This window comes from Bufo bufo, chromosome 8 (assembly GCF_905171765.1).
Source record: "Bufo bufo chromosome 8, aBufBuf1.1, whole genome shotgun sequence".
NCBI classification, from domain to species: domain Eukaryota; kingdom Metazoa; phylum Chordata; class Amphibia; order Anura; family Bufonidae; genus Bufo; species Bufo bufo.
The window spans coordinates 57,730,362-57,755,508 of NC_053396.1; the positions used below are offsets into that span (position 1 = coordinate 57,730,362).

At 42.6% G+C, this 25,147-nt stretch overlaps 1 protein-coding gene across 1 annotated transcript in view; it reads left to right on the plus strand.

The window, feature by feature from the left end:
• Positions 1-25,147, plus strand: part of LOC120977225 (ras-related GTP-binding protein A) — a 119,334-nt gene that overhangs the window by 63,704 nt on the left and 30,483 nt on the right. The window contains exons 6-8 of the mRNA XM_040405057.1: positions 3,775-3,870; positions 3,970-4,092; positions 4,174-4,265. Coding sequence (XP_040260991.1) covers positions 3,775-3,870; positions 3,970-4,092; positions 4,174-4,265 — 311 coding nt within the window. The remainder of the gene's footprint in view (positions 1-3,774; positions 3,871-3,969; positions 4,093-4,173; positions 4,266-25,147) is intronic.

Here is a 25,147-nt window from a genome sequence, read left to right on the forward strand (position 1 = left end):
CGTGCGCTCCGTTTGAAGGGGCTCACGAGCGGCCCCGAACGCATCCGTCTGGCCCCAATGCATTCTCAGTGGAGGCGGATCCACTGAGAATGCATCCGCCTGCCAGCGCTCAGCCTCCGCTCAGTGAGCGGACACCTGAACGCTGCTTGCAGCGTTCGGGTGTCCGCCTGGCCGTGCGGAGGTGAGCGGATCCGTCCACACTTACAATGTAAGTCAATGGGGACGGATCCGCTTGAAGATGACACTATATGGCTCAATCTTCAAGCGGATCCGTTCCCCATTGACTTTCAATGTAAAGTCTGAACGGATCCGCTCAGGCTACTTTCAGACTTAGAAAATTTTCTAAGTAATAATGCAGACGGATCCGTTCTGAACGGATGCAAACGTCTGCATTATCGGAGCGGATCCATCTGATGAAACATCAGACGGATCCGCTCCGAACGCTAGTGTGAAAGTAGCCTTAGAGGCCCCCTTTATTCTACCGTTAAAAGAGAAATATTCCCTTGCTTGGAGCTGTGTCCTAGTAATTTTAAATTACACTTCCCCGTCATAAAGATAAGGATGGGAGCTTCAAAAGCACCCCTGCCGAGGCTCATCGTAAAATACTGGATCCTGGGATAACATTAGCCAGACATTTTGACTACAGTCACAGCAGGGAAACGGAGAGAGCTGGGAAAACGACCTATTGAACCTTTGAGGGACTCAAACATAGTCATTTTTCATATCTCTAGTCGTAGGCATATTCTGCACTGGCTAAGGCCGAATTCAACCTCCGTGGACCAGTGCGATCATGGAGATATCAAACAGTATGTTCTTGTGCCCTTAGAAGGCTGAAAAGCCAGCTTTAAGCCGTTCTGGAGAACCAGAAGCCCCAGCAGAGTCAAGTTTGGTCTTGTTAGACTTGTAAAATCATAAGGGTCATTAATACCTGAATGTCATAGCTGTATTTAGTGGTTCCACAGAACTGTGGGCTCAGCCAGAATAAGGACATTCTGGGCTGACCTTAGCTGGGTCATAAACCTTGCTGACACCTTCTCGATCCTGCCCACACGTTCGTACCATTGGTGGGCAGAATTGCTGGCACCTCCTGTTTTAGAACTTTTATTAGATGCTGTCAGGGCATCGTATGGCAACCGTGCCTTGCCTTAACACCTGGATTTGTATCGCATTCTGAATGTCAGTGCTCAGGGTCCACTGATATTATACCCATCGGATTGCACAACGGCTTCAAGGACTGAAACATAGGAACTTAAGTAAACTTAAGAATTACTATTACCTTGAATTATTATTATCTAGAATAGTCATTTTTCTGTAAATGTATATATGCACAGTTTTTCCGTTTAACTTTCATTAAAAGATTGAAAAATCTTATTTGCGAAGTCTTCCGTGTTTTAACCAAAGGAATTAACGAATCCTGTCTCTGAAGAGAGTAACGTTACCATTTTGTGTGAGAAAGGTCATTGTGATTGTTGCTTGGCTGAACGATTGCAATCGGTCAGCAAGCGGTACCTGGTTCATTACCTGCTCTGCGTGTCTGTTCGTGTGCCGTTAAAACTCTTGGTGGCAGTATACTGAATTGTATCTATAAAGGGTTAACCGGAAGTTAACCACCCCTTGTCATGTGCGGTATCTGTCTGCGTACAGATACGTTCGTGACAGTGAGCGCCGGAGTCTTCTGCTGTTTCCTGACTAGCTGGTGGTTGGGACTATGTCTCATCTCTCCTTACTAATGGCGAGATGAAACAACCCCTTTAAGGACAGCAGCAAGACTTCTAGGCATGCAATGAACAAGTTGACGACATATAGCAACATCTGTCTTTTTCTATTCTTCAAGAACTATCTCTTTTAGAGCCTGGATGCTGGTTGGAGAGCTCAACATGTCTCTTCAGAATTCTCCATAGGTGTTTGGGTTTAGATTTGGAGACATACTTTGCTACTGAATCACTTCCACCATGTACTTCTTCATAAATGCAACTGTGGCCTTAGATGTGTGTGGTTTGATCACTGTCATGTTGGAAAAGTGCAGTACATACCGTCAGGTCCATAAATATTGGGACATCGACACAATTCTAAAATTTTGGGCTCTATACACCACCACAATGGATTTGAAATGAAACAAACCAGATGTGCTTTAACTGCAGACTAATACCAGTAATGGATGAAACTAGTCTGGTGGTTCCAAACCAACTGAATGGGTCCAACCGGACGTGATTCAAAGAAAGAGAACACTATAGTAGGCGCCACTCCCAAGAGTATGGAGGAGATAGGTGTGGTAAGTAATACCCCCTTATACCAGATGATGATGATACAAAATTATCTCCTAAGAGGAGGTTGGTAATTCTGAAAGTTAAAGTACTCACTTCACAGGGGGGGTAGTCACAGGATAAAGCTCAAGACACCCGTGACTAACTGCCCCCCTAGCCAGGATCGCATATCAGATGGTGTCAATTGATGGCAGCCAATGACAAGGCTTCTGATCAAATGCAGTTTATTTCAGTAGAAAATATGAATATCCCTGGGATAGGAAGATGGTACGGATCAGGGATCTCAAACTTCTGCAAATGAACAAAAAATCACTGATCGTTGTAGCAGTTCCAGACAATCTTACTTTCACAGGACCGCATTATGGCTGAAGCGATTACTCGATTAAATAATCAACACAAAAAAATCCTCAATGCAATCCTTGGATCATGAGTTATACGCTTGCTATTACTCACCACTCCATGGTCTCCCACCAGCTGGCACCGTGCTGCACTGTATCCTGACGTACACACATCATCAGGATGTAGTTCACGTAAGCTCGCACTATGGCCTGACATTGGGGGGGGGACTGATGGGATGGAGGGGGCTCAAAGCGCTGAGGACTAATGGCATTGGGGGGGGGGGCTGAGTTTTTATAAAGGAAAACATTGTTTTAATTTGTTTTTTCTTGATTAATCGTTGGATTACTAAAATAATCTATAGCTACAGTCCTAGACCACAGTACAGTCGCTGTGTTGGTGCAACAGTCCCAGCCAACTAACACAACACAGAGGACATGAAGAACCTACTTGCACGAGGTCACCAACTAGAATGAATGAAGAAAGATTCGTCCTGTTCCCTCTGCCTCTCTAGTGTTGTCATTGGTTGGTATAGCGTACCAGCCAATCGTAGTGTTAACAGAGGACGCCAAACACTAGTGTCCTCTGTCCATCCGTGGGGGTGATTTGGTGCTGTCCAGTCAACCCTGTCAGAGCCAACCTGCAGCTCCCTCACTGGCTTTTACAGTGAGGAAGCTGTTATTGGCTTGTCTGCGTTGTCGCATTGGTTTGGAAGGAGTTATAGGGATTATCCCATGATTATTGTAAAAAAATAATAATCCAGTAAAGTATAGTACATGACAATCTCTAACAAATCTAGAAACCGCTATAGACCTCACTTGGATCCAGAGATCTCATTCATTGTTCCAATTGTTCTGCTAGATTTATTTCAAACTGTCGGCTCAGGAGGTATGTCATTTCACAGGGGATGGGAGCTGTCTTTTCTGCTGCAGCTGGTGGAAGGAAGGATGGAACTGAGCATGTGTTTCCACCTCAGTGTGGTTGACAGAAATAGAACGAATGGCAGGTGGATCTATACAGATTTCATTGAATCACTCAGTGACTTTACAATTTTTTTTTATTACATGCAATTACAAAAGTATTCAGATCCAGGCGCTGGCTTCATAACTGTAAGATATTTTTCGTGGGACAATGAGCATTGTTTGCTGACATTGTTTACATATTTTGTTTGTAGATATTTAAAGAACGAGAAGAGGATTTAAGGCGCCTTTCCCGACCCCTTGACTGTTCCTGTTTTAGGACATCCATTTGGGATGAGACATTATACAAGGTATTTGATGCTTTCCTTGTTTCTTCTTTGGAGGCACATTTTAGGATCTTAGCCTTTATATAGTTTCCTCTTGTGTATACTTTCTGTATTTGTTTTCAGGCCTGGTCCAGCATTGTTTACCAGCTCATTCCTAATGTCCAGCAGCTTGAATCCAACTTGCGTAACTTTGCCCAGATTATTGAGGCAGATGAAGTTCTATTATTTGAGAGGGCAACATTTTTGGTGAGTATTTAACAAAGTGCCGGGTTTACCCCACTCTGGATATTTTGGGCATGGTTAAAATTTTAGGACTTTGTTTTTCAGGTTATTTCTCATTATCAATGTAAAGAGCAAAGGGACATTCACCGATTTGAGAAGATTAGTAATATTATAAAGCAATTTAAACTAAGCTGCAGGTAAGATAGAAATTATATTTTTCAAATCTTGTCCTTAGTTTTCAGTTAATTTCATCTATTTACTATTTAGAAGATTATAATCACAGTTGCCGGAAGTAGATTTGTTGTTTATGAAGTCCAGCAGACCCTTTGGATATTTTCATTGAAAGAGGAATTACAGTCAAAATAATCTCTCATTTTATTGATGCTTGTGAAATGATGGCATTGGAGAGGTATCTTAACCCCTTCAAGACCAAACTAGTTTGTACCTTCAGGACCAAGCCACATTTTGCAAATCTGACATCTAATAACTTTGGAACGGTTTTTCCATAGCATCATCACGACGGCATAGGAGATTGACCCCTGACCTCTGTAGGGGCAGGAACAGAGAAAGGTTAAATACCCCCCTCCCACCACCAACACCAGTGTTTCCTGTCCCTACAGAGGACAGGGCAGAGAAAGGTCTCCCTGTATGCAGGGAGATGAAGCTAGGCAAGGACTTCTTTTTTTTTATTGTCTTTACCTGAGAAAATCGCTGGCATCCTGCCATGGCGTTCCCCTGCCCTGGCGTTCCCCTGCCCTCCCGCGGTCCCAGTAGTAACGCTGGGCAGGGGTGTGTGGGGTATACTCGCTCCGGTTGTATCCGGGGCCTGGTCCCAGGGCGACGGCTCCCTCCTGGCCTACTGAGCCTTCAGCAGAATTGCGCGCCCGGCGCTTGAGGCGCATATGTGTGACGTAGGCGGCGTTCGGTGTCCGGCCCAGCTCACAGCCGAGGCCTCGACATTCGGTGGATGCTCCTGAGAAGTCTGGAGCCCCTCACCTGTGTCTCTGGTACTGAGAGGGCAAAAGCATCCGACCACGATGTCTGGGACAGAGGCACGATCTCCTAAGGAGTCTGAATTACCGCTGCCACCATCCGTGAGTCCCCTCTGGGGGTGTTTTGCTTGGTCAGGGAGTCTGCTGGTCCCCCTCTCCTGCAAAAAGAAAGGGGGGGGGGGAGAGAATATTTGATCCCCCTGGTTAAGGTTTATGTTGGTCTTATCTGCTTAACACTAAAGATAATGCTATGGGTCTCCTCTCTATCTCTTGAGAGGTCCAGTTTTGTGCAAATGTTACATTTGGGAGTTTTTTCACAGCTTTGGCTCCAGTGTACACCTCTCTGGATTCTCTTCCCCCCCCCCCCCCCCCCCCCTTCCTCTATCCTCTCAATTTCCTCTGACCATCCCCTTATGGCTACCTTCTCCTCCTTTCAGGTGTCCAAAGAAACTTAAAAAAAGATCAAGAGATCCCTCAGATGTATCTCCTGTAATGGCAAACTTCCAGACAGTTATCCCAAGAAGCTTTGCAAAAACTGTATTTTAAATATTGTACGTGATGAAGCACCCTCTCTGAAAGAAGAACTTAAATTTATGATACAGGAGGAAATTCGTTCATCCCTAGCCCACCTATCTGCTAATCTCCCCCGATTTACCGCAACCCAAGAGGAAGCGTGCTAGGTCACCTTCCTCTTCGGACTCTGAGGCCATAGCGGACGAGAGTGTCCACTCAGCCAAGTTATGGGAAGAGAGGGAAAGAGTCTCCGATTTGGACTCTGTGGATAGTGGCCGCAGATTCTATTTTTCTATGGAAGATATGTCCGACCTACTAAGAGCGGTCAGATCCACAATGGGTGTGGAGGAAGTACAACGCACCCATTCTGTACAGGAAGAAATATTTTAGAGGGTTGAGAGTTAAAAAAAACACGTGTGTTTCCCATAAACAAGAGTATTAGAGAAATGGTTCTGGAGGAATGGGCAGACCCTGAAAGACGTCTGGGAGTCTCTACTTCCTTTAAAAATAGGTTGCTATTTGATCCTGAGGAATCCAAGATCTTCAGTGAGATCCCCAAGATAGATGTTCAGGTTGCTAAGGTGAACAAAAAGACATCCCTCCCATTTGAGGATGCCTCCCAACTCATAGAGTCCATGGATCGCAAAGCCGACAGCCTCCTCAGGAAATCTTGGGAGGCTGCCATGTTTAATATTAAAACTAACATTGCGGCTACCTCCGTCGCTAGATCCATGTTTCTTTGGCTGGGAGAATTAGAAGACCTTATAAAAAATAAAACGCCTATGGAAGAAATCCTCAATTCCTTTCCACTCTTAAAATCTGCTACTGCTTTCCTGGCGGTCGCCTCGGCTGAGTCAGTCCGATTCTCCGCCAGAGATGCGGCACTTTCCAACTCGGCCAGACGGGCACTCTGTATGAAGTGCTGGTCCGGGGACAAGACTTCAAAATTAAAACTTTGCTCTATACCCTTTCCAAGGAGTACATTTTCGGCCCAGTCCTAGATAAAATTTTAGAAAAAGCCGCTGACAAAAAGAAAGGGTTTCCGGAAGATCGTCTCTTCAGGCGCCGATTTCCCTTTCGCTCTTCCTCCGGTCAAGAGAAAAGCTACAGGGGGAAGGGAAAGTCAGGACGCTGGAGTTACCCCAAAGGGGGAAGAGGGAAAGGTCAATCCTCCTCCCACCAGAAACCATCAGACAAGCAATGACGCCAGAGTGGGGGGAAGGCTCTCAAGTTTCCTTGCAGAATGGGAATCAATTTCCCAGAATCCCTGGGTCTCCAGAATAGTCGGTACAGGTTATCAAATAGAGTGGTCTTCAAAACCTCCAAACAAATTTTCGCTAACACGATTCCAACCCAACCTGTGGCAGGGAGTCCAAAATCTTTATCTGATGAATGTAATCACCCCAGTTCCACCTCCAGAAAGAGGCCGGGGATACTATTCAACATTATTCCTAGTCAGGAAAAAAGAAGGCACATTTCGAACAATCATCAACCTGAAACCTTTAAACAAATTTATTCTTTACTGGAAATTCAGGATGGAAACCCCCTGCATCTACGATACCACTCTTAAGCAAAGACATCTTCATGTGTACAATAGACCTGCTAGACGCTTACTACCATATTCCTATTCACGCCGATTCACAGAATTTTCTCCGGTTTGCAATCCAGGATGTAACTGGGAAAATTCATCATTATTAGTTCAAGGCCCTCCCCTTCGGGATATCATTGGCCCCGAGGATCTTTACCAAGGTGGTGGTAGAGATGGTTGCCTTCGTCAGGAGAAAGGGACTTATGGTAGTACCCTACTTGGACCACTTTCTCTTGATCAGCGAAGGTCTTTATCAGATCAATTCAGATCTGAAAAATATTCTCTCCATCCTAAACAACCTTGGGTGGATTATAAACGAAAACAAGTCCGTCCTCACCCCCTCAAGAAAAGTCAGTTTTCTGGGCATGATTCTGGACTCCCGAAGGCAAGCGGTTTTCCTACCTCAAGACAAGATCTCGACCCTTCAGCAAAAAATCTAATCCTTTCAGAGGAAAAGGTCATGCTCAATCAGGGATGCAATGAGTCTGCTAGGTCTGTTAACATCCTGTATTCCGGCAGTTCCCTGGTGCCAGATTCTTTTCAGACCTCTTCAGTCTTGGATCCTGGGCGTCTGGAACAGGCGTCAATCCTCCCTGGACCATCGAGTAATCCTACCAATTCGGGTACTTCAGTCTCTAAACTGGTGGAAGAACCACGAAAACGTATCCAAAGGGACTCCCTGGCAGAAAACTCCCCTAATACAAATAGTAACGGACGCAAGTCTGTCCAGCTGGGGCGCAAAGGTAGGAGATCATCTCTTTCAGGGCACCTGGCCACAATCTATCAAATCCCAGTCGTCAAACTTCAGGGAACTGAGAACAGTTTGGGAAGCCTTGAAAGCAGCAGAGGGAATACTATGTCTTCGCCATATAAGAGTACTTTCAGACAACACTACTGCCATCGCTGATCTCTCCCATCAAGGGGGAACGCGGTCAACAACTCTTCAGACGCTGACAACGAAATTTTCTCATGGGCAGAGAAGAAAAGTGGCCTCCATCTCTGCAATTCATCTGAGGATTCAGGTGAATCGGGAAGCGGATTTCCTCAGCCGCCACAAGATCGATCATACGGAATGGTACCTAAGCTCCGAGATATTCAGATTGGTGGTAGAAAAGTGGGGGATGCCCGACGTGGATCTATTCGCCACCAGGGTAAACTCAAAGGTGGAGACATTCTGTTCCTTAAACCCCAGGGACAGACTTCATGCCTTAGACGCCTTCGCCATCCGTTGGCATTGGAAGCTATGCCATGCCTTCCCTCAGCTTCCTTTAATTCCGAAGGTAATCCATAAAATTCACCAGGACAAGGCCGCAGTAATCGTGATCGCTCCCCTATGGCCGAAGAGGAGCTGGTTCGCATCTCTCCAGAGATACTCCCTCCAGGATCCCTGGCCCCTTCCTATGCGGCAGGATCTACTCAATCAGGGTCTGGTTCTACACCCAAACCCACAGCTTCTGAAATTAGCAGCATGGATCCTGAGACCCAGACTCTAAAACAACAGGGCTTATCAGACAAAGTTATAACTACCTTGAAAGCCTCCAGGAAGAAAGTAACATCCGCAATCTACCTTAAAATCTGGAAGTGCTTCTTTTCCTGGAGTGGCGACAAATCTCCACACCTGCATAGACCCAACATTCAAAGAATCCTGGATTTCCTGCAACAGGGTCTCGACCTGGGGCTTAGACCCTCTACCCTGAAGGTCCAAATCTCAGCCCTAAGTTGTTTTTTTTGACCAAGATATAGCTAGTCATCGTTGGGTCAGAAGATTCATTAAAGCAGCTACCAGACTTTGTCCAACAATCACCTCCCGTGTACCCTCCTGGGATTTTAAATATTGTCCTTACGGGTCTCACTCTACCACCATTTGAACCCATTACCGATTGTCCAATAAAATTATTGTCCCTAAAGATCGCCTTCCTAATTGCAATAACCTCGGCCCACAGATTAGGCGAGTTGTAGGCTCTATCCGTTAGGGAACCCTACCTTCGTGTCCTAGATGATACCGAAAAGTTCAGAAAATCTGACAACTTACTAGTACTCTTTGGAGGAAAGTACAAGGGCCAGAAAACCTCCCGATCTTCTATAGCTAGATGGATGGATCAAGGAAACCATTTACCTGTGTTACCAAATTCAAAATCTTCCGTGTCCAGTCAACATTAGGGCCCATTCCACTAGGGCCATGTCTTCCTCTCAGGCAGAGCAAGCTGGCGCCTCCCTGGAAGAAATATGTCGAGCTGCCACTTGGTCCAGCATCTATACATTTATAAAACACTACCGCCTGGATCTTTCCAGATCCTCTGATCTGTCCTTTGGGCAGAAAGTCCTCCAGGCCGTAGCTCCCCCTTAACTGATATATTTTGTATATCTCCTTGTATGCCGTCGTGATGATGCTATGGAAAAACCAGAATTAGACTTACCGGTAATTCTATTTCCATGAGATCATCACGACGGCACATTATTCCCTCCCTACATATATTTTAATTTTTTTTACTTTTGGAGGGTCTCCAGAAGGTATAAAGTAATACCTTCTCCACAGTTTTTTGTCACCATCAGGTAGTTTGTGTGATTTTGGAAACACTGGTGTTGGTGGTGGGAGGGGGGTATTTAACCTTTCTCTGTTCCTGCCCCTACAGAGGTCAGGGGTCAATCTCCTTGTATGCCGTTGTGATGATCTCATGGAAACAGAATTACCGGTAAGTCTAATTCCGGTTTTTCTTATCCAAGTTATTCTGAGATTGTTTTCTCGTGACACATTGTAATCCATGTTAGTGATAAATTCGAGTCAATATGTTTTACTTTTATTTATAAAAAAAAATCCAAAATTGGCAATTTTTATCTAAATTTTAATTCCTCTGGTTCTCTGACAGATAGTGGTACCTCACAAAATAGTTATTACTTTGCATTCTCCATATGTCTACTTCATGTTTGGATCATTTTGTAAATGACATATTCCTTTTTTGGAACGTTAGAAGGCTTAGAAGTTTAGAAGCAAATCTTGACATTTTTCTCAAAATTTCCAAAACCCACTTTTTAAGGACCAGTTCAAGTCTAAAGTCACTTTGTGAGGCTTACATAATAGAAACCACCCATAAATGGACCAATCTTAGAAACCACACCCCTCAAGGTATTCAAAACTGATTTTACAAACTTTATTTTTTAAAACTCTTTAAGGCCCCTTCCGCGCGGGTGCAATGCGTGAAGTGAACGCATTGCACCCGCACTGAATCCGGATTCATTAATTTCTATGGGGCTGTGCACATGAGCGGTGCTTTTCACGCATCACTTGTGCGTTGTGTGAAAATCGCAGCAAGCTCTATTTTGTGAAGTTTTCACGCAACGCAGGCCCCATAGAAGTGAATGGAGCTGCGTGAAAATCGCAAGCATCCGCAAGCAAGTGCGGATGCGGTGCGATTTTCACGCACGGTTGCTAGGAGACTATCGGGATGGAGACCCAATCATTATTATTTTCCCTTATAACATGGTTATAAGGAAAATAATAGCATTCTTAATACAGAATTCATAGTACAATAGGGCTGGAGGGGTTTAAAAAAATAAAAAATAATTGAACTCACCTTATTCCACTTGTTCGTGCAGCCGGCATCTCTTCTGTCTTCATCTGTGAGGAAAAGGACCTTTGATGACGTCACTGCGATCATCATATGGTCCGTCACATGATCCATCACCATGGTAAAAGATCATGTAATGGACCATGTGATGAGCGCAGTGACGTCATCAAAGGTCCTATTCCTCAAAGAACAAGACAGAAGAGATGTCGGCTGCGCGAACAAGTGGATTAAGGTGAGTTAAATTATTTTTTCTTTTATTAAACCCCTCCAGCCCTATTGTACTATGCATTCTGTATTCAGAATGCTATTATTTTCCCTTATAACCATGTTATAAGGGAAAATTAATACAATCTACACAACCTTGAACCCAAACCTGAACTTCTGTGAAGAAATTCGGGTCTGGGTACCACATTCAGTTTTTTATTGGGTACCTACTCGCGCGGGTTTGCCGCAACGCATCCAGACCTTATCCGAACACGCTCGTGTGAAAGAGGCCTAAGTGGTCCACCAGAATTAAAGGAAAATGGAGGTGAATTTTAAAAATTTAATTTTTTTTTGCAGATTTTTCCATTTAGATCCATTTTTCCTGCAACCCATGCTGGCTCTAAATGGAAAAATCTACAAAAAAAATACATTTTTTAAAATAAACCTCAATATGATTCTTAAGCTTACAGAAACAACCCATATGTGGTCATAAAGTTCCATATGGGTGCACAGCGGGGCTCAGAATGGGAGGAACACTGTGTGGCTTTTGGAGGGCAGATTTTGCTGGAATAATTTTCATGCACCATGTCGCATTTGAAGACACCCTGATCCACCCCAACAGTGAAAAAAAAATAAAAATGACCCCATTATGGAAAATACACCCCCCAAGATATTTTTCAAGGGGTGCACTGAGCACTTTGGCCCAATAGCCGTTTCATAGAATTTAGAAACACTTGGCAGCGAAAATGAAAAATGTCATATTTTACAAGAATATCTCACTTTAGGCCCACATTTTTTCATTTTAACAAGGGGTATCAGGAGATAATGCACCCCATAATCTGGTAACCATTTTCTGCTGAATACGGCAACACCCCATATGTGCTTGTAAAGTGCTGTATCAGAACACAGTGGTGCTCAGAATGGGAGGAACACAGTGTGGCTTTTGGAGGGCAGATTTTGCTTTATTAATTTTCAGGCACCATGTCATATTTGAAGACCTCAAAACGAGGCTCTAGGGGTGCCACAACATAAAAGTAAATTGAAGAAATGCCATATTTAATAAAATGACTCCCTTCAATGTATTTATCTAGGGGTATAATGAGAATTTTCAAGGTGTTTTTTTTTTTTTTTTGGGGGGGGGGAGCTATTATTGTATTGCCAAATTGAAAAATGCTAAGCTGAAAATATATTCCCATGGATTATTTAAGAAATGAATGAAATGAACTTAATGGATATCAGTGGAGGTGTGAAACTTGAAAGCACTCTCCAATGCAGAGGCCCGGTTTAGAGAGGCAGGTCTGACAGTAGTGAGTGGTGTCTTTCCTAATCCCTCTAACTGAGCAAACTCAACACCTTTTTTGGGGTCTCCTTTTTTTTTTTTCTGTGGGGGGGAAAGTACTCCAGGGAAATGCTGCCCATGTATTATTCTTGAGACCCCAGAAGCACCGCTGACTGAAATACTGCCCTCCCCTTCCTGAACGCCAAAAATAAAAAAATGTATTATTTTTTTCCTGAAATTCCAAGAAAGTCCCCGCATGACCAGCTGTTTTATGGATGACAAAGGCATTATATAGTGACACTTGGGTTAGGTACACAGCTAATTTTTTGTACCACACCTTTGAATTTCTTAAAGCACTGTAGGGCTGTAGTACCTAGTCTGAAAGATCCACTCCACCCATGAACTGGTTGTAATCCTGGTTACACATAGGGTAGGCTTGGTGGTCTGCTCTGTGGTTCCTCGGACTGGGACTGGGGTGGACTGATTTGCATGGATGGTAGTTAACACAAGAACATCCCGTTTGTCCTTGAATTTTAGCAACATCAAATTTTCTGAGCAAACAGCCCTGCCTTCCCCGCGACTCACTGTCTGGTCTATAAAGAATTTAGGGAGCCCTTTTTGGTTTTGCCTAATTGTGCCTATGCCACTGGCAGCAAGGCACTTCAGGAGAGGGACACTATTGTAAAAGTTGTCCAAATATAGATGGTATCCGTGGTCGAACAGGGCGTGGACTAAATCCCATACTATCTTCCCACTTATACCCAGAACCGGGGGACAATCGGGCGGCTCAATTTTTTTATCTTTTCCCTCGTAAATACAAAAGCGCACTGTATACCCGGACGCACTTTCACAGGCCTTATACAACTTCACGCCATACCTAGCTCTTTTATTGGGCAGGTACTGACGGAAATGTAATCGGCCTTTGAAATGGACCAATGATTCATCCACTGAGAGACATTTTTGAGGGGTATATGCTTGACCAAATTTGGAATTTGTAGTGGTCAACCACTGGCCTAATTTTAAAGAGTCTGTCATAACGGTGATCGCTTGGGGGTGGGCATTCATTATTATTGTTGAAGTGTAGAAATCTTTGAATAGCCTCGAAATGGGCCCGGGGCATGGTAAGACAGTAAAGAAGGGTGTGATATAGAATATCTTTGTTCCAATACGAACGTATTTTTTTTTTTTTTATAATGCCCATGCTTAGGAGAAGTCCCCAAAACTTATTTTTTATTTCAGTCGTGTCAGTAGGGGTCCATTTGTAGAGCTTTGAAATATAACTGTCTGGATGGGAGGCAATAAATTCCTCTGCATAAATATTTGTTTGTTCTGCCATAAAGTTGATTAGGTCATCAGTGAAGAATCAGTGAAATTAGTTTTTTTCCAATTAAACCTGTGGTATCTACATTGATTTTTGGAGTGGCTGTAAATTCAGGCACCTGGTGTACATAGTTATTTGTGGGGATCCATGAAGAGTCACTTGTATGGGGCTGCGACTGCGCATTACCCCTAGGACGCCTACAAGGGGGTTTATCATTAGATGAATCATTTGAGGAAGATGAAATCTAAAATGTCACTTCATCTCCACTGTTGGAGTCAGTGTCCTCAAAAAGCACGGCATATGCCTCTTCAGCAGTGAAAAGCCATTTAGTCATTTTAAACTAACGTAGAGTATTTATTTTATTTTTTGGGGGGGGGGCTTTTTTTTTTTTTTTGACTGGCTGCTGATGGAGGATCATGTGGCAAATCACCTCCATGTGATGTATTTTCCATTCAAACACAACAGGACAAGTGGAAATAGCGTCTGTGCTTAGTATTGCACTCACCCTCATTCGCGTCATTTGGCCTAGGAAAAGCATCGAACGCCGGTGCCTTCTCAAACAGCTGACTGGTTGTTAGACCACTGATCAGATACTGATTATCTATCCAAAGGATAGGTCATCAGTATTTATATCTCTTAGAAATCTCCTTTTAACCCCTTAATGACCAACATCGTACATGTACGTCATTGGCTGCAAGGGTGTGTATATGAAGTTGGCTCAGAAGTTTAGCCCATTCCATATACAGCAGGTGCCAGTGGTCAGCAGCCCAGATCTAAGATTGCAGTGTCCAAAATATTCAGTTATGACATTATTTATCACTCTTATCACTTGTAGTTGCTACTGTAAAATAAAATCCCAATACCAGAATTGTTATTTTTTGATTTACCTCACCTTCCTAATAATTAAAAAAAAAATCTACAGTTGCAAAAAAAAGTATGTGAACCCTTTGGAATGATATGGATTTCTGCACAAATTGGTCATAAAATGTGATCTGATCTTCATCTAAGTCACAATAGACAATCACAGTCTGCTTAAACCAATAACACACAAAGAATTAAATGTTACTATGTTTTTATTGAACACACCATGTAAACATTCACAGTGCAGGTGGAAAAAGTATGTGAACCCTTGGATTTAATAACTGGTTGAACCTCCTTTGGCAGCGATAACTTCAACCAAACGTTTCCTGTAGTTGCAGATCAGACGTGCACAACGGTCAGGAGTAATTCTTGACCATTCCTCTTTACAGAACTGTTTCAGTTCAGCAATATTCTTGGGATGCCTGGTGTGAATCGCTTTTTTGAGGTCATGCCACAGCATCTCAATCGGGTTGAGGTCAGGACTCTGACTGGGCCACTCCAGAAGGCGTATTTTCTTCTGTTTAAGCCATTCTTTTGTTGATTTACTTCTATTCTTTGGGTCGTTGTCCTGTTGCAACACCCATCTTCTATTGAGCTTCAGCTGGTGGACAGTTGGCCTTAAGTTCTCCTGCAAAATGTCTTGATAAACTTGGGAATTCATTTTTCCTTTGATGATAGCAATCCGTCCATGCCCTGATGCAGCAAAGCAGCCCCAAACCATGATGCCCCCACCACCATACTTCACAGTTGGGATGAGGTTTTGATGTTGGTGTGCTGTGCCTCTTTTTCTCTACACATAGTTTGGTGTGTTTCTTCCAAACAACTCAACTTTGGTTTCATCTGTCCACAGAATATTTTGCCAGTACTGCCGTGGAACATCCAGGTATTCTTGTGCAAACAGTAAACGTGCAGCAATGTTTTTTTGGACAGCAGTTGCTTCCTCTGTGGTATCCTCCCATGAAATCTATTCTTGTTTAGTGTTTTACGTATCGTAGATTCGCTAACAGGGATGATGCATATGCCAGAGACTTTTGTAAGTCTTTAGCTGACACTCTAGGATTCTTCTTCACCTCATTGAGCAGTCTGCGCTGTGCTCTTGCAGTCATCTTTACAGGACGGCCACTCCTAGGGAGAGTAGCAGCAGTGCTGAACTTTCTCCATTTATAGACAATTTGTCTTACCATGGACTGATAAACAGCAAGGCTTTTGGAGATACTTTTATAACCCTTTCCAGCTTTATGCAAGTCAACAGTTCTTAATCGTAGGTCTTCTGAAAGCTCTTTTGTGCGAGGCATCATTCACATCAGGCAATGCTTCTTGTGAAAAGCAAACCCAGAACTGGTGTGTGTTTTTTATAGGGCAGGGCAGCTGTAACCAACACCTCCAATCTCATCTCATTGATTGGACTCCAGTTGGCTGACACCTCACTCCAATTAGCTCTTGGAGATGTCATTAGTCTAGGGGTTCACATACGTTTTTCCACCTGCACTGTGAATGTTTACATGGTGTGTTCAATAAAAACATGGTAACATTTAATTATTTGTGTTATTAGTTTAAGCAGACTGTGATTGTCTATTGTTGTGACTTAGATGAAGATCAGATCACATTTTATGACCAATTTGTGCAGAAATCCATATCATTCTAAAGGGTTCATATACTTTTTCTTGCAACTGTGTGTGTATATGTATGTATGTATGTATGTATGTGTGTATATATATATATATATATATATATATATATATATATATATATTTGGTATTGTCATTAATTGTACTGACTTGAAGAATAAGTGGGGTCATTTATCAAACTGGTTTAACCACCTCAGCCCCCAGTGCTTAAACACCCTGAAAGACCAGGCCACTTTTTACACTTCTGACCTACACTACTTTCACCGTTTATTGCTTGGTCATGCAACTTACCACCCAAATGAATTTTACCTCCTTTTCTTCTCACTAATAGAGCTTTCATTTGGTGGTATTTCATTGCTGCTGACATTTTTACTTTTTTTGTTATTAATCAAAATTTAACGATTTTTTTGCAAAAAAATGACATTTTTCACTTTCAGTTGTAAAATTTTGCAAAAAAAACGAGATCCATATAGAAATTTTGCTCTAAATTTATTGTTCTACATGTCTTTGATAAAAAAAAAATGTTTGGGTAAAAAAAAAATGGTTTGGGTAAAAGTTATAGCGTTTACAAACTATGGTACAAAAATGTGAATTTCCGCTTTTTGAAGCAGCTCTGACTTTCTGAGCACCTGTCATGTTTCCTGAGGTTCTACAATGTCCAGACAGTACAAACACCCCACAAATGACCCCATTTCGGAAAGTACACACCCTAAGGTATTCGCTGATGGGCATAGTGAGTTCATAGAACTTTTTATTTTTTGTCACAAGTTAGCGGAAAATGATGATTTTTTTTTTTTTTTTTCTTACAAAGTCTCATATTCCACTAACTTGTGACAAAAAATAAAAAGTTCTATGAACTCACTATGCCCATCACAAAATACCTTGGGGTCTCTTCTTTCCAAAATGGGGTCACTTGTGGGGTAGTTATACTGCCCTGGCATTCTAGGGGCCCAAATGTGTGGTAAGGAGTTTGAAATCAAATTCTGTAAAAAATGACCAGTGAAATCCGAAAGGTGCTCTTTGGAATATGGGCCCCTTTGCCCACCTAGGCTGCAAAAAAGTGTCACACATCTGGTATCTCTGTATTCAGGAGAAGTTGAGGAATGTGTTTTGGGGTGTCTTTTTACATATACCCATGCTGGGTGAGATAAATATCTTGGTCAAATGCCAACTTTGTATAAAAAAATGGGAAAAGTTGTCTTTTGCCAAGATATTTCTCTCACCCAGCATAGGTATATGTAAAATGACACCCCAAAACACCCCAAAATAAAAAAAAATCATCATTTTCCACTAACTTGTGACAAAAAATAAAAAATTCTAGGAACTCGCCATGCCCCTCACGGAATACCTTGGGGTGTCTTCTTTCCAAAATGGGGTCACTTGTGGGGTAGTTATACTGCCCTGGCATTTTCCAGGGGCCCTAATGTGTGGTAAGTAGGTATATGACCTGTGAAATCCTAAAGGTGCTCTTTGGAATGTGGGCCCCTTTGCCCACCTAGGCTGCAAAAAAGTGTCACACATGTGGTATCGCCGTACTCGGGAGAAGTTGGGCAATGTGTTTTGGGGTGTCTTTTTACATATACCCATGCTGGGTGAAAGAAATATCTCGGCAAAAGACAACTTTTCCCATTTTTTTATACAAAGTTGGCATTTGACCAAGATATTTATCTCACCCAGCATGGGTATATGTAAAATGACACCCCAAAACACATTCCCCAACTTCTCCTGAGTACGGCGATACCACATGTGTGACACTTTTTTGCAGCCTAGATGCGCAAAGGGGCCCACATTCATTTTATGAGGGCATTTTTAGACATTTGGATCTTGGACTTCTTCTCACGCTTTAGGACCCCTAGAATGCCAGGGCAGTATAACTACCCCACATGTGACCCCATTTTGGAAAGAAGACACCCCAAGGTATTCAATGAGGGGCATGACGAGTTCATAGAAATTTTATTTTTTTGGGCACAAGTTAGCAGAAATTGATATTTTTTTTTTTTTTCTCACAAAGTCTCCCTTTCCGCTAACTTGGGACAAAAATTTCAATCTTTCATGGACTCAATATGCCCCTCACGGAATACCTTGGGGTGTCTTCTTTCCGAAATGGGGTCACATGTGGGGTATTTATACTGCCCTGGCATTCTAGGGGCCCTAAAGCGTGAGAAGAAGTCTGGAATATAAATGTCTAAAAAATTTTACGCATTTGGATTCCGTGAGGGGTATGGTGAGTTCATGTGAGATTTTATTTTTTGACACAAGTTAGTGGAATATGAGACTTTGTAAGAAAAAAAATAATAATTTCCGCTAACTTGGGCCCAAAAAATGTCTGAATGGAGCCTTACAGGGGGGGTGATCAATGACAGGGGGGTGATCAGAGAGTCTTTATGGGGTGATCACCCCCCTGTCATTGATCACCCCCCTGTAAGGCTCCATTCAGATGTCCGTATGTGTTTTGCGGATCCGATCCATGTATCCGTGGATCCGTAAAAATCATACGGACATCTGAATGCAGCATGACAGGGGGGGGTGATCAATGACAGGGGGGGGTGATCAATGACAGGGGGATGATCAGGGAGTCTATATGGGGTGATCACCCCCCCTGGAAGGCTCCAGGGAGACGCCTGTATGTGTTTTGCGGATCCGATCCATCTATCAGTGGATCCGTAAAAATCATGCGGACATCTGAATGGAGCTTTACAGGGGGTTGATCAATGACAGGGGTGTAATCAATGACAGGGGGGTGATCAGGGAGTCTATATGGGGTGATCACCACAGTCATTGATCACGCCCCTGTAAGGCTTCATTCAGACGCCCGTATGCGTTTTGCGGATCCGATCCATTTATCAGTGGATCCGTAAAAATCATGCGGACATCTGAATGGAGCTTTACAGGGGGTTGATCAATGACAGGGGTGTAATCAATGACAGGGGGGTGATCAGGGAGTCTATATGGGGTGATCACCACAGTCATTGATCACGCCCCTGTAAGGCTTCATTCAGACGCCCGTATGCGTTTTGCGGATCCGATCCATCTATCAGTGGATCCGTAAAAATCATGCGGACATCTGAATGGAGCTTTACTGGGGGTTGATCAATGACAGGGGTGTAATCAATGACAGGGGGGTGATCAGGGAGTCTATATGGGGTGATCACCACAGTCATTGATCACGCCCCTGTAAGGCTTCATTCAGACGCCCGTATGCGTTTTGCGGATCCGATCCATCTATCAGTGGATCCGTAAAAATCATGCGGACATCTGAGCTACCTGTGTCCTCTGGTGGTCGATCCAAACAAAGGGGACCACCAGAGGACCAGGTAGCAGGTATATTAGACGCTGTTATCAAAACAGCGTCTAATATACCTGTTAGGGGTTAAAAAAAACACATCTCCAGCCTGCCAGCGAACGATCGCCGCTGGCAGGCTGGAGATCCACTCTCTTACCTTCCGTTCCTGTGAACGCGCGCGCCTGTGTGCGCGCGTTCACAGGAAATCTCGCGTCTCGCGAGAGGACGCGCCTGGCTTAGTTGCCCATAGCAGTATATGAAAAGTATTAAAGGGTATCTTGCAGCAGATTTGTATCTATGAAACTGTCTGACCTGTTGCCTGTGCTTGGCAGCAGAATGCATCTGTGTTGGTCCCATGTTGATATGTGGCCACATTACTAAGAAATATTATGTTTTAATATATGCAAATTACCCTCTAGGAACAAAAGGGGCGTTGCTGTTACACACAATGGCTCAGCTTTCTCTGCAACTCCTGTGCCCTCTGCACTTCAGAGCCAGATATGATGATGCTTTCACTGCCTGGCCCTGCCAAAGTGCAGAATATTCATCAGTTGCAGAAAGAGTAGAACCTCAAGTCTAGAACTATCGGCAACTCCCCCGGTAATCCCAGAGACTCATTTGCATATGCTAAAACATAATATATGTCAGTACAGTATCCTGCCATAACTTAAGTCCAGTGACTTAGGTGATGTATTTTCTGTAGTGGTTCAATATACCTTTTTTATCAATTTGTCCCAGACCAGAAATCACCAACTCTTGGTAACAACTCGCATTTGCAGTACTTGCCAGCCTTATGTTTTTGGTCCCACAGATGGTGCCCACCACAGGTAGTGCCCCCCCAAATAATCCCACAGTGCACACAAAAATAATACCAGGTGCAGAAAGTGACTTCTGTTTGCAGACTGAGACATTCACAAGAGAAATGAAGGCAGAGTATGTAGCAAACACATCAATGGATGTATTTCCAGTACATGACTCATTAGCCTAACACTAAGAATTATTGTAATAATGGGGATCCGGAAGCCCACCAGAGTACCAGAGGATCCTTTGGGAGCCCAAGATCTGTCAGTAATGGATCTCTAATAAAATAGGGCCTTTTAAAGGGGTTTTCCCATCTCAGACAATGGGGGCATATCGCTAGGACCTGCACCTACACTGAAAGCGGAGTCCTCAAAGTTATGGAGGGCGCGCTGCGCATGCGCAGCCACCCTCCATTCATATCTATGGGGCCGCCAAAAATAGGCGAGCGCTGGCTCGGGTTTTTCTGTCAGCCCTATAGAAATGAATGGGCGCGGGGAGAGCGTTTCGTGGCCGGAGCCCGGAAAACCCGGGGTCCTCCAGCCACCACCTTCCCTGCTTCGTTCTCTGTGTAGGTTCGGGTCCCACAGGTGGGATCTGCACCTATCAGACAATGGGGGCATATCCTAGCGATGTGCCCTCATTGTCTCAGATGGGGATACCCATCTGAGTGTTTATAATGTCAGAGAGCAGAGATAAGGAGCTTTCAGCTCCCCAACTGATGGAAAAGAGAGAAGATCCACATGCTAGTAGAGCATCTCAACTATGTAAATAAAAAAAGGCTCTATTTTTTAATAAGGACCAATTGAAAAAAAATGATTTTTTGCTCAAAATTAGTACAATGCCCCCAAAGGTGTACATAGCCTTTTAACCCATAGAGGATCCTCGCCGTACATGTACGGCGCTGGTGGATGTGACTTAAGGAACAGCGCCGTACATGGACCAGGAGCTGCACCTGCCCGATCAGCAGCACGGACCCAGCAGCCACTGACCCCTTTTATGCTGCGGTCAAAGCTGACCGCAGAGTGCAGAGGGTTTGCGGAGGGTACTGGTGCCCTCCGCATCTCCATCGGGTCCCCGCACTTCCATAGGCATCGGGGCTTGCCTTCTACGGAAGCCTGTGAGATCCAGCCCCTTAGGCTGGGTCTCACAGGCAAGCTGTCAGCATAAAAGCTGACAGTCAATGCATTACAATACAGGATGTATTGTAATGCATTGTAGAGGGGATCAGGCCCCAGAAGTTGAAGTCCCAGAGTGGGACAAAAATAAAGTTTAAAAAAAAAAAAGTGTTTTTCATAATAAAACAAAGTTACATTTCAAGTAAAAAAAAAAAATATAACAATTTCCAAAATAAAATACATAAAATAATGAAAACCAGACATATTGGGTATTGCCGCGTCCGTAATGACTGGCTCTATAAAAAAATATCACATGATCCACCCTCTCACCTGAATGCAGTAGAAAAAATAAAAACTGTGCTAAAACAATCTTTTTTTTTTTTTGTCACCTTACATCACAAAATGTGCAACACCAAGCGATCAAAAAGGCGTATGCCCCCCAAAATAGTACCAATCAAACTAACACCTTATCCCGCAAAAAAAAAAGCCCCTACATAAAACAATCGGGCTCTCAGAATATGGAGACACTAAAACATTTTTTTTTTTTTGTTTAAAAAATGCTTTTATTGTGTTAAAAGTGAAAAAATAAAATAGACATATCAGGTATTGCCATGTCTGTAACAACCAGGTCTATTAAAATATCACATGACTTAACACCTCAGATGAACACCATAAAAAAATAAACTGTCAAAAAAGCCATTTTTTTTGCACCTTAAATCACAAAAAGTGTAATACCAAACGATTAAAAAGTCATACACACCCCAAAATAGTACCAATCAAACTGTCATCGTGCTAAAAATTAGACCCTACATAAGACACCCAAAAAATACAACTATGGCTTTCAGAATACAGAGACACTAAAACAACATTTTTTTGTAAAAAAATAAAAAAATGCTTTTATTATGTAAAACTTAAATAAATAAAAAGTATACATATTGGGTATTGCCGCTTGCGTAACAACCTGCTGGATAAAAATATCACATGAACTAACCCCTCATGTGAACACCGTAAAAACAATAAAAACTTTTTAAAAAGCCATTTTTACTCACCTTACATCACAAAAGTGTAATACCAAGTGATTAAAAAGTCATATGCACCCTAAAATAGTACCAATCAAACCAACATCTCATACCGAAAAAAATGAGCCCCTACATAAGACCATTGCCCAGAAACGAAAAAAAACTATGGCTTTCAGAATATGGAGACACTAAAAAATCATTTTTTATAATTATTTTCAAAAATTCTTTATTATGTAAAACTGAAACAAACAACCAAAAGTCATATTTGGTATTGTCGCATCCATAACAACCTGCTCTATAAAAAATAGCACATGATCTAACCTGTCAGATGAACATTGTAAATAACAAAAAATTTAAATGGTGCAAAAACTGCATTTTTTTGGGTCACCTTGCCTCGCAAAAAGTGTAATATAGAGCAACCAAAAATCATATGTACCCTAAAAAAGTATCAACAAAACTGCCACCTTATCCTGTAGTTTCCAAAATGGGGACCCTTTTTTTTATGAGTTTCTACTCTAGGGTGCATCATGGGGTCTTCAAATGTGACATGGCAACTTAAAATTATCCCAGTGAAATCTGCCCTCCAAAAACCATATGGCGTTCCTTTCCTTCTGCGCCCTGCTGTGCACCCGTACAGCAGTTTACAACTACGTATGGAGTGTTTCTGTAAGCTACAGAATCAGGGTAATACATATTGTGTTTTGTTTGGCTGTTAACCCTTTGTTACTGGAAAAAATGGATTAAAATGGAAAATCTGCCAAACAAAAAGTGAAATTCTGAAATTTCATCTACATTTTCCTTTAATTCTTGTGGAACACCTAAAGGGTTATCAAAGTTTGTAAAATCAGTTTTGAATGCCTTGAGGGGTGTAGCTTCTAAAATGGGGCCATTTATGGGTGGTTTCTATTATGTAAGCCCCACAAAGTGACTTCAGACCTGAACTGGTACTCAACTCTGATTAGCGGAGAATGCTATCTTTCCATCCCGATTCTGTTGTCCTAATAGCTAACTAACCATCATTCACTTGTGTTGCACCTTTGATTGATCATATGCAGTGCCTTAAAAAAGTATTCATACCCGTTGAACTTTTCCACATTTTTTTCTTGTTAGAGCCACAAACTTAAAGGGAACCTGTCACCAGTTTTATGGTGTCCTAACTAAGGGCAACATAAATAAGTGATTGATTCTCTTAGCACAATGCTGGGTCACTTTCTTTAATTAACCCAGTCAATCTGCCAAAATCTTTTATTGAAAAGCTCCAGCTGATAATGATGAGTCATGAATATTCATGAGCTCCTGACTCTCCCCGCCCACCTGCTGCTGAATGACAGTTTGTTTCCATATGAACCAGCAGGGGAGTGGCTATAGCTCTGAATTAAATATACGCTGGACTCAATGACATCACGCCGGACTCAAATCAGCTCATTAGCATGCGGCATCTTTGTGTGTATATTATGAGATAACCATCTGTCACACCAGTAAGTGAATACATCTAAGGTACTTTTTAGTAGTTAATGATTGTATATAATTAGTTAGATTATAATCAAATATCCACATGACAGGTTCCCTTTAAATGTACTTTTGGGGATTTTATGTGAAAGACCAACACAAAGTAGCAAGTATGTGTAAAGTGAAAAGAAAAAAAATTATTGTCTGAAAAGTGTAGTGTGCGTTGTATTCAGCCCCCTGAGTCAATACTTTGTAGGACCACCTTTCACTGCAATTACAGTTGCAAGTCTTTTGGGGTATTTCCCTACCAGCTTTACACATCTAGAGGTTGAAATTTTTGCTCATTCTTTTTTACAAAATAGCTCAAGCTCAGTCCGATTGGATGGAGAGCATCTGTGAACAGCAATTTTCAAGTCTTGCCATAGATTCTCAATGAGATTTAGCACTGGACTTTGAGTGCGCCATTCTAACACATGCAAATGCTTTTATCTAAACCATTCCATTGTAGCTCTGGCTGTATGTTTAGCGTTGTCTGCTGGAAGGTGAACCTCTGCCCCAGTCTTAAGTCTTTTGCAATCTCTACCAAGTTTTCCTCCATGATTGTGCTGTATTTAGCTCCATCTATCTTCTTATCAACTCTAACCTGCTTCCCTGTCCTTGCTGAAGAAAAGCATCCCCACAGCATGATGTTGCCTCCACCATGTTTCACGGTGGGGACGGTGTCTTTAAGTTGATGTGCAGTGTTAGTTTTCCACCACACATTGCGTTTTACATTTAGGCCAAAAAGTTAAACTTTGGTCTCATCTGACCAGAGCACCTTCTTCCACATGTTTGCTGTGTCTCCTACATGGCTTGTGGCAAACTACAAACTGGACCTCTTATGGCTTTCTTCCTGCCAATCTTCCATAAAGGCCAGATTTGTGGAGTACACAACTAATAGTTGTCCTGTGGAAAGATTCTCCCACCTGAGCTGTGGAACTCTACAGCTCTTCAAGAGTGACCATGGGCCTCTTGGCCGCTTCTCTAATTAGTGCTCTGTCAGATTGCCTATGCTGTCAGATTAGGCAGAAGGCTATGTTTTTTTAGGTTTGCAGTTGTTGCATACGCCTTCCTTTTTTGGATGATTGATTAAACAGTGCCCTGTGAGATGTTCAGAGCTTGGGATATTTTCTTATAACCTAACCCTGCTTTACACATCTCCACAACTTTATCCCTATCCTGTATGGTGTGTTCCTTGGTTTTCATGATGCAGTTTGATCACTAATGTTTACAAAGAAACCCCTTAGGCCTTCACAGAACAGCTATAGTTATACTGAGAATAAATTATACACAGGCAGACTCTATTTACTAATTAGGTGACTTCTGAAGGCAATTGGTCACACTGGATTTTATTTAGGGCTATCAGAGTACAGGGGGTTCAATCCAAATGCACTCCACACTTTTCAGATTTTTATTTATAA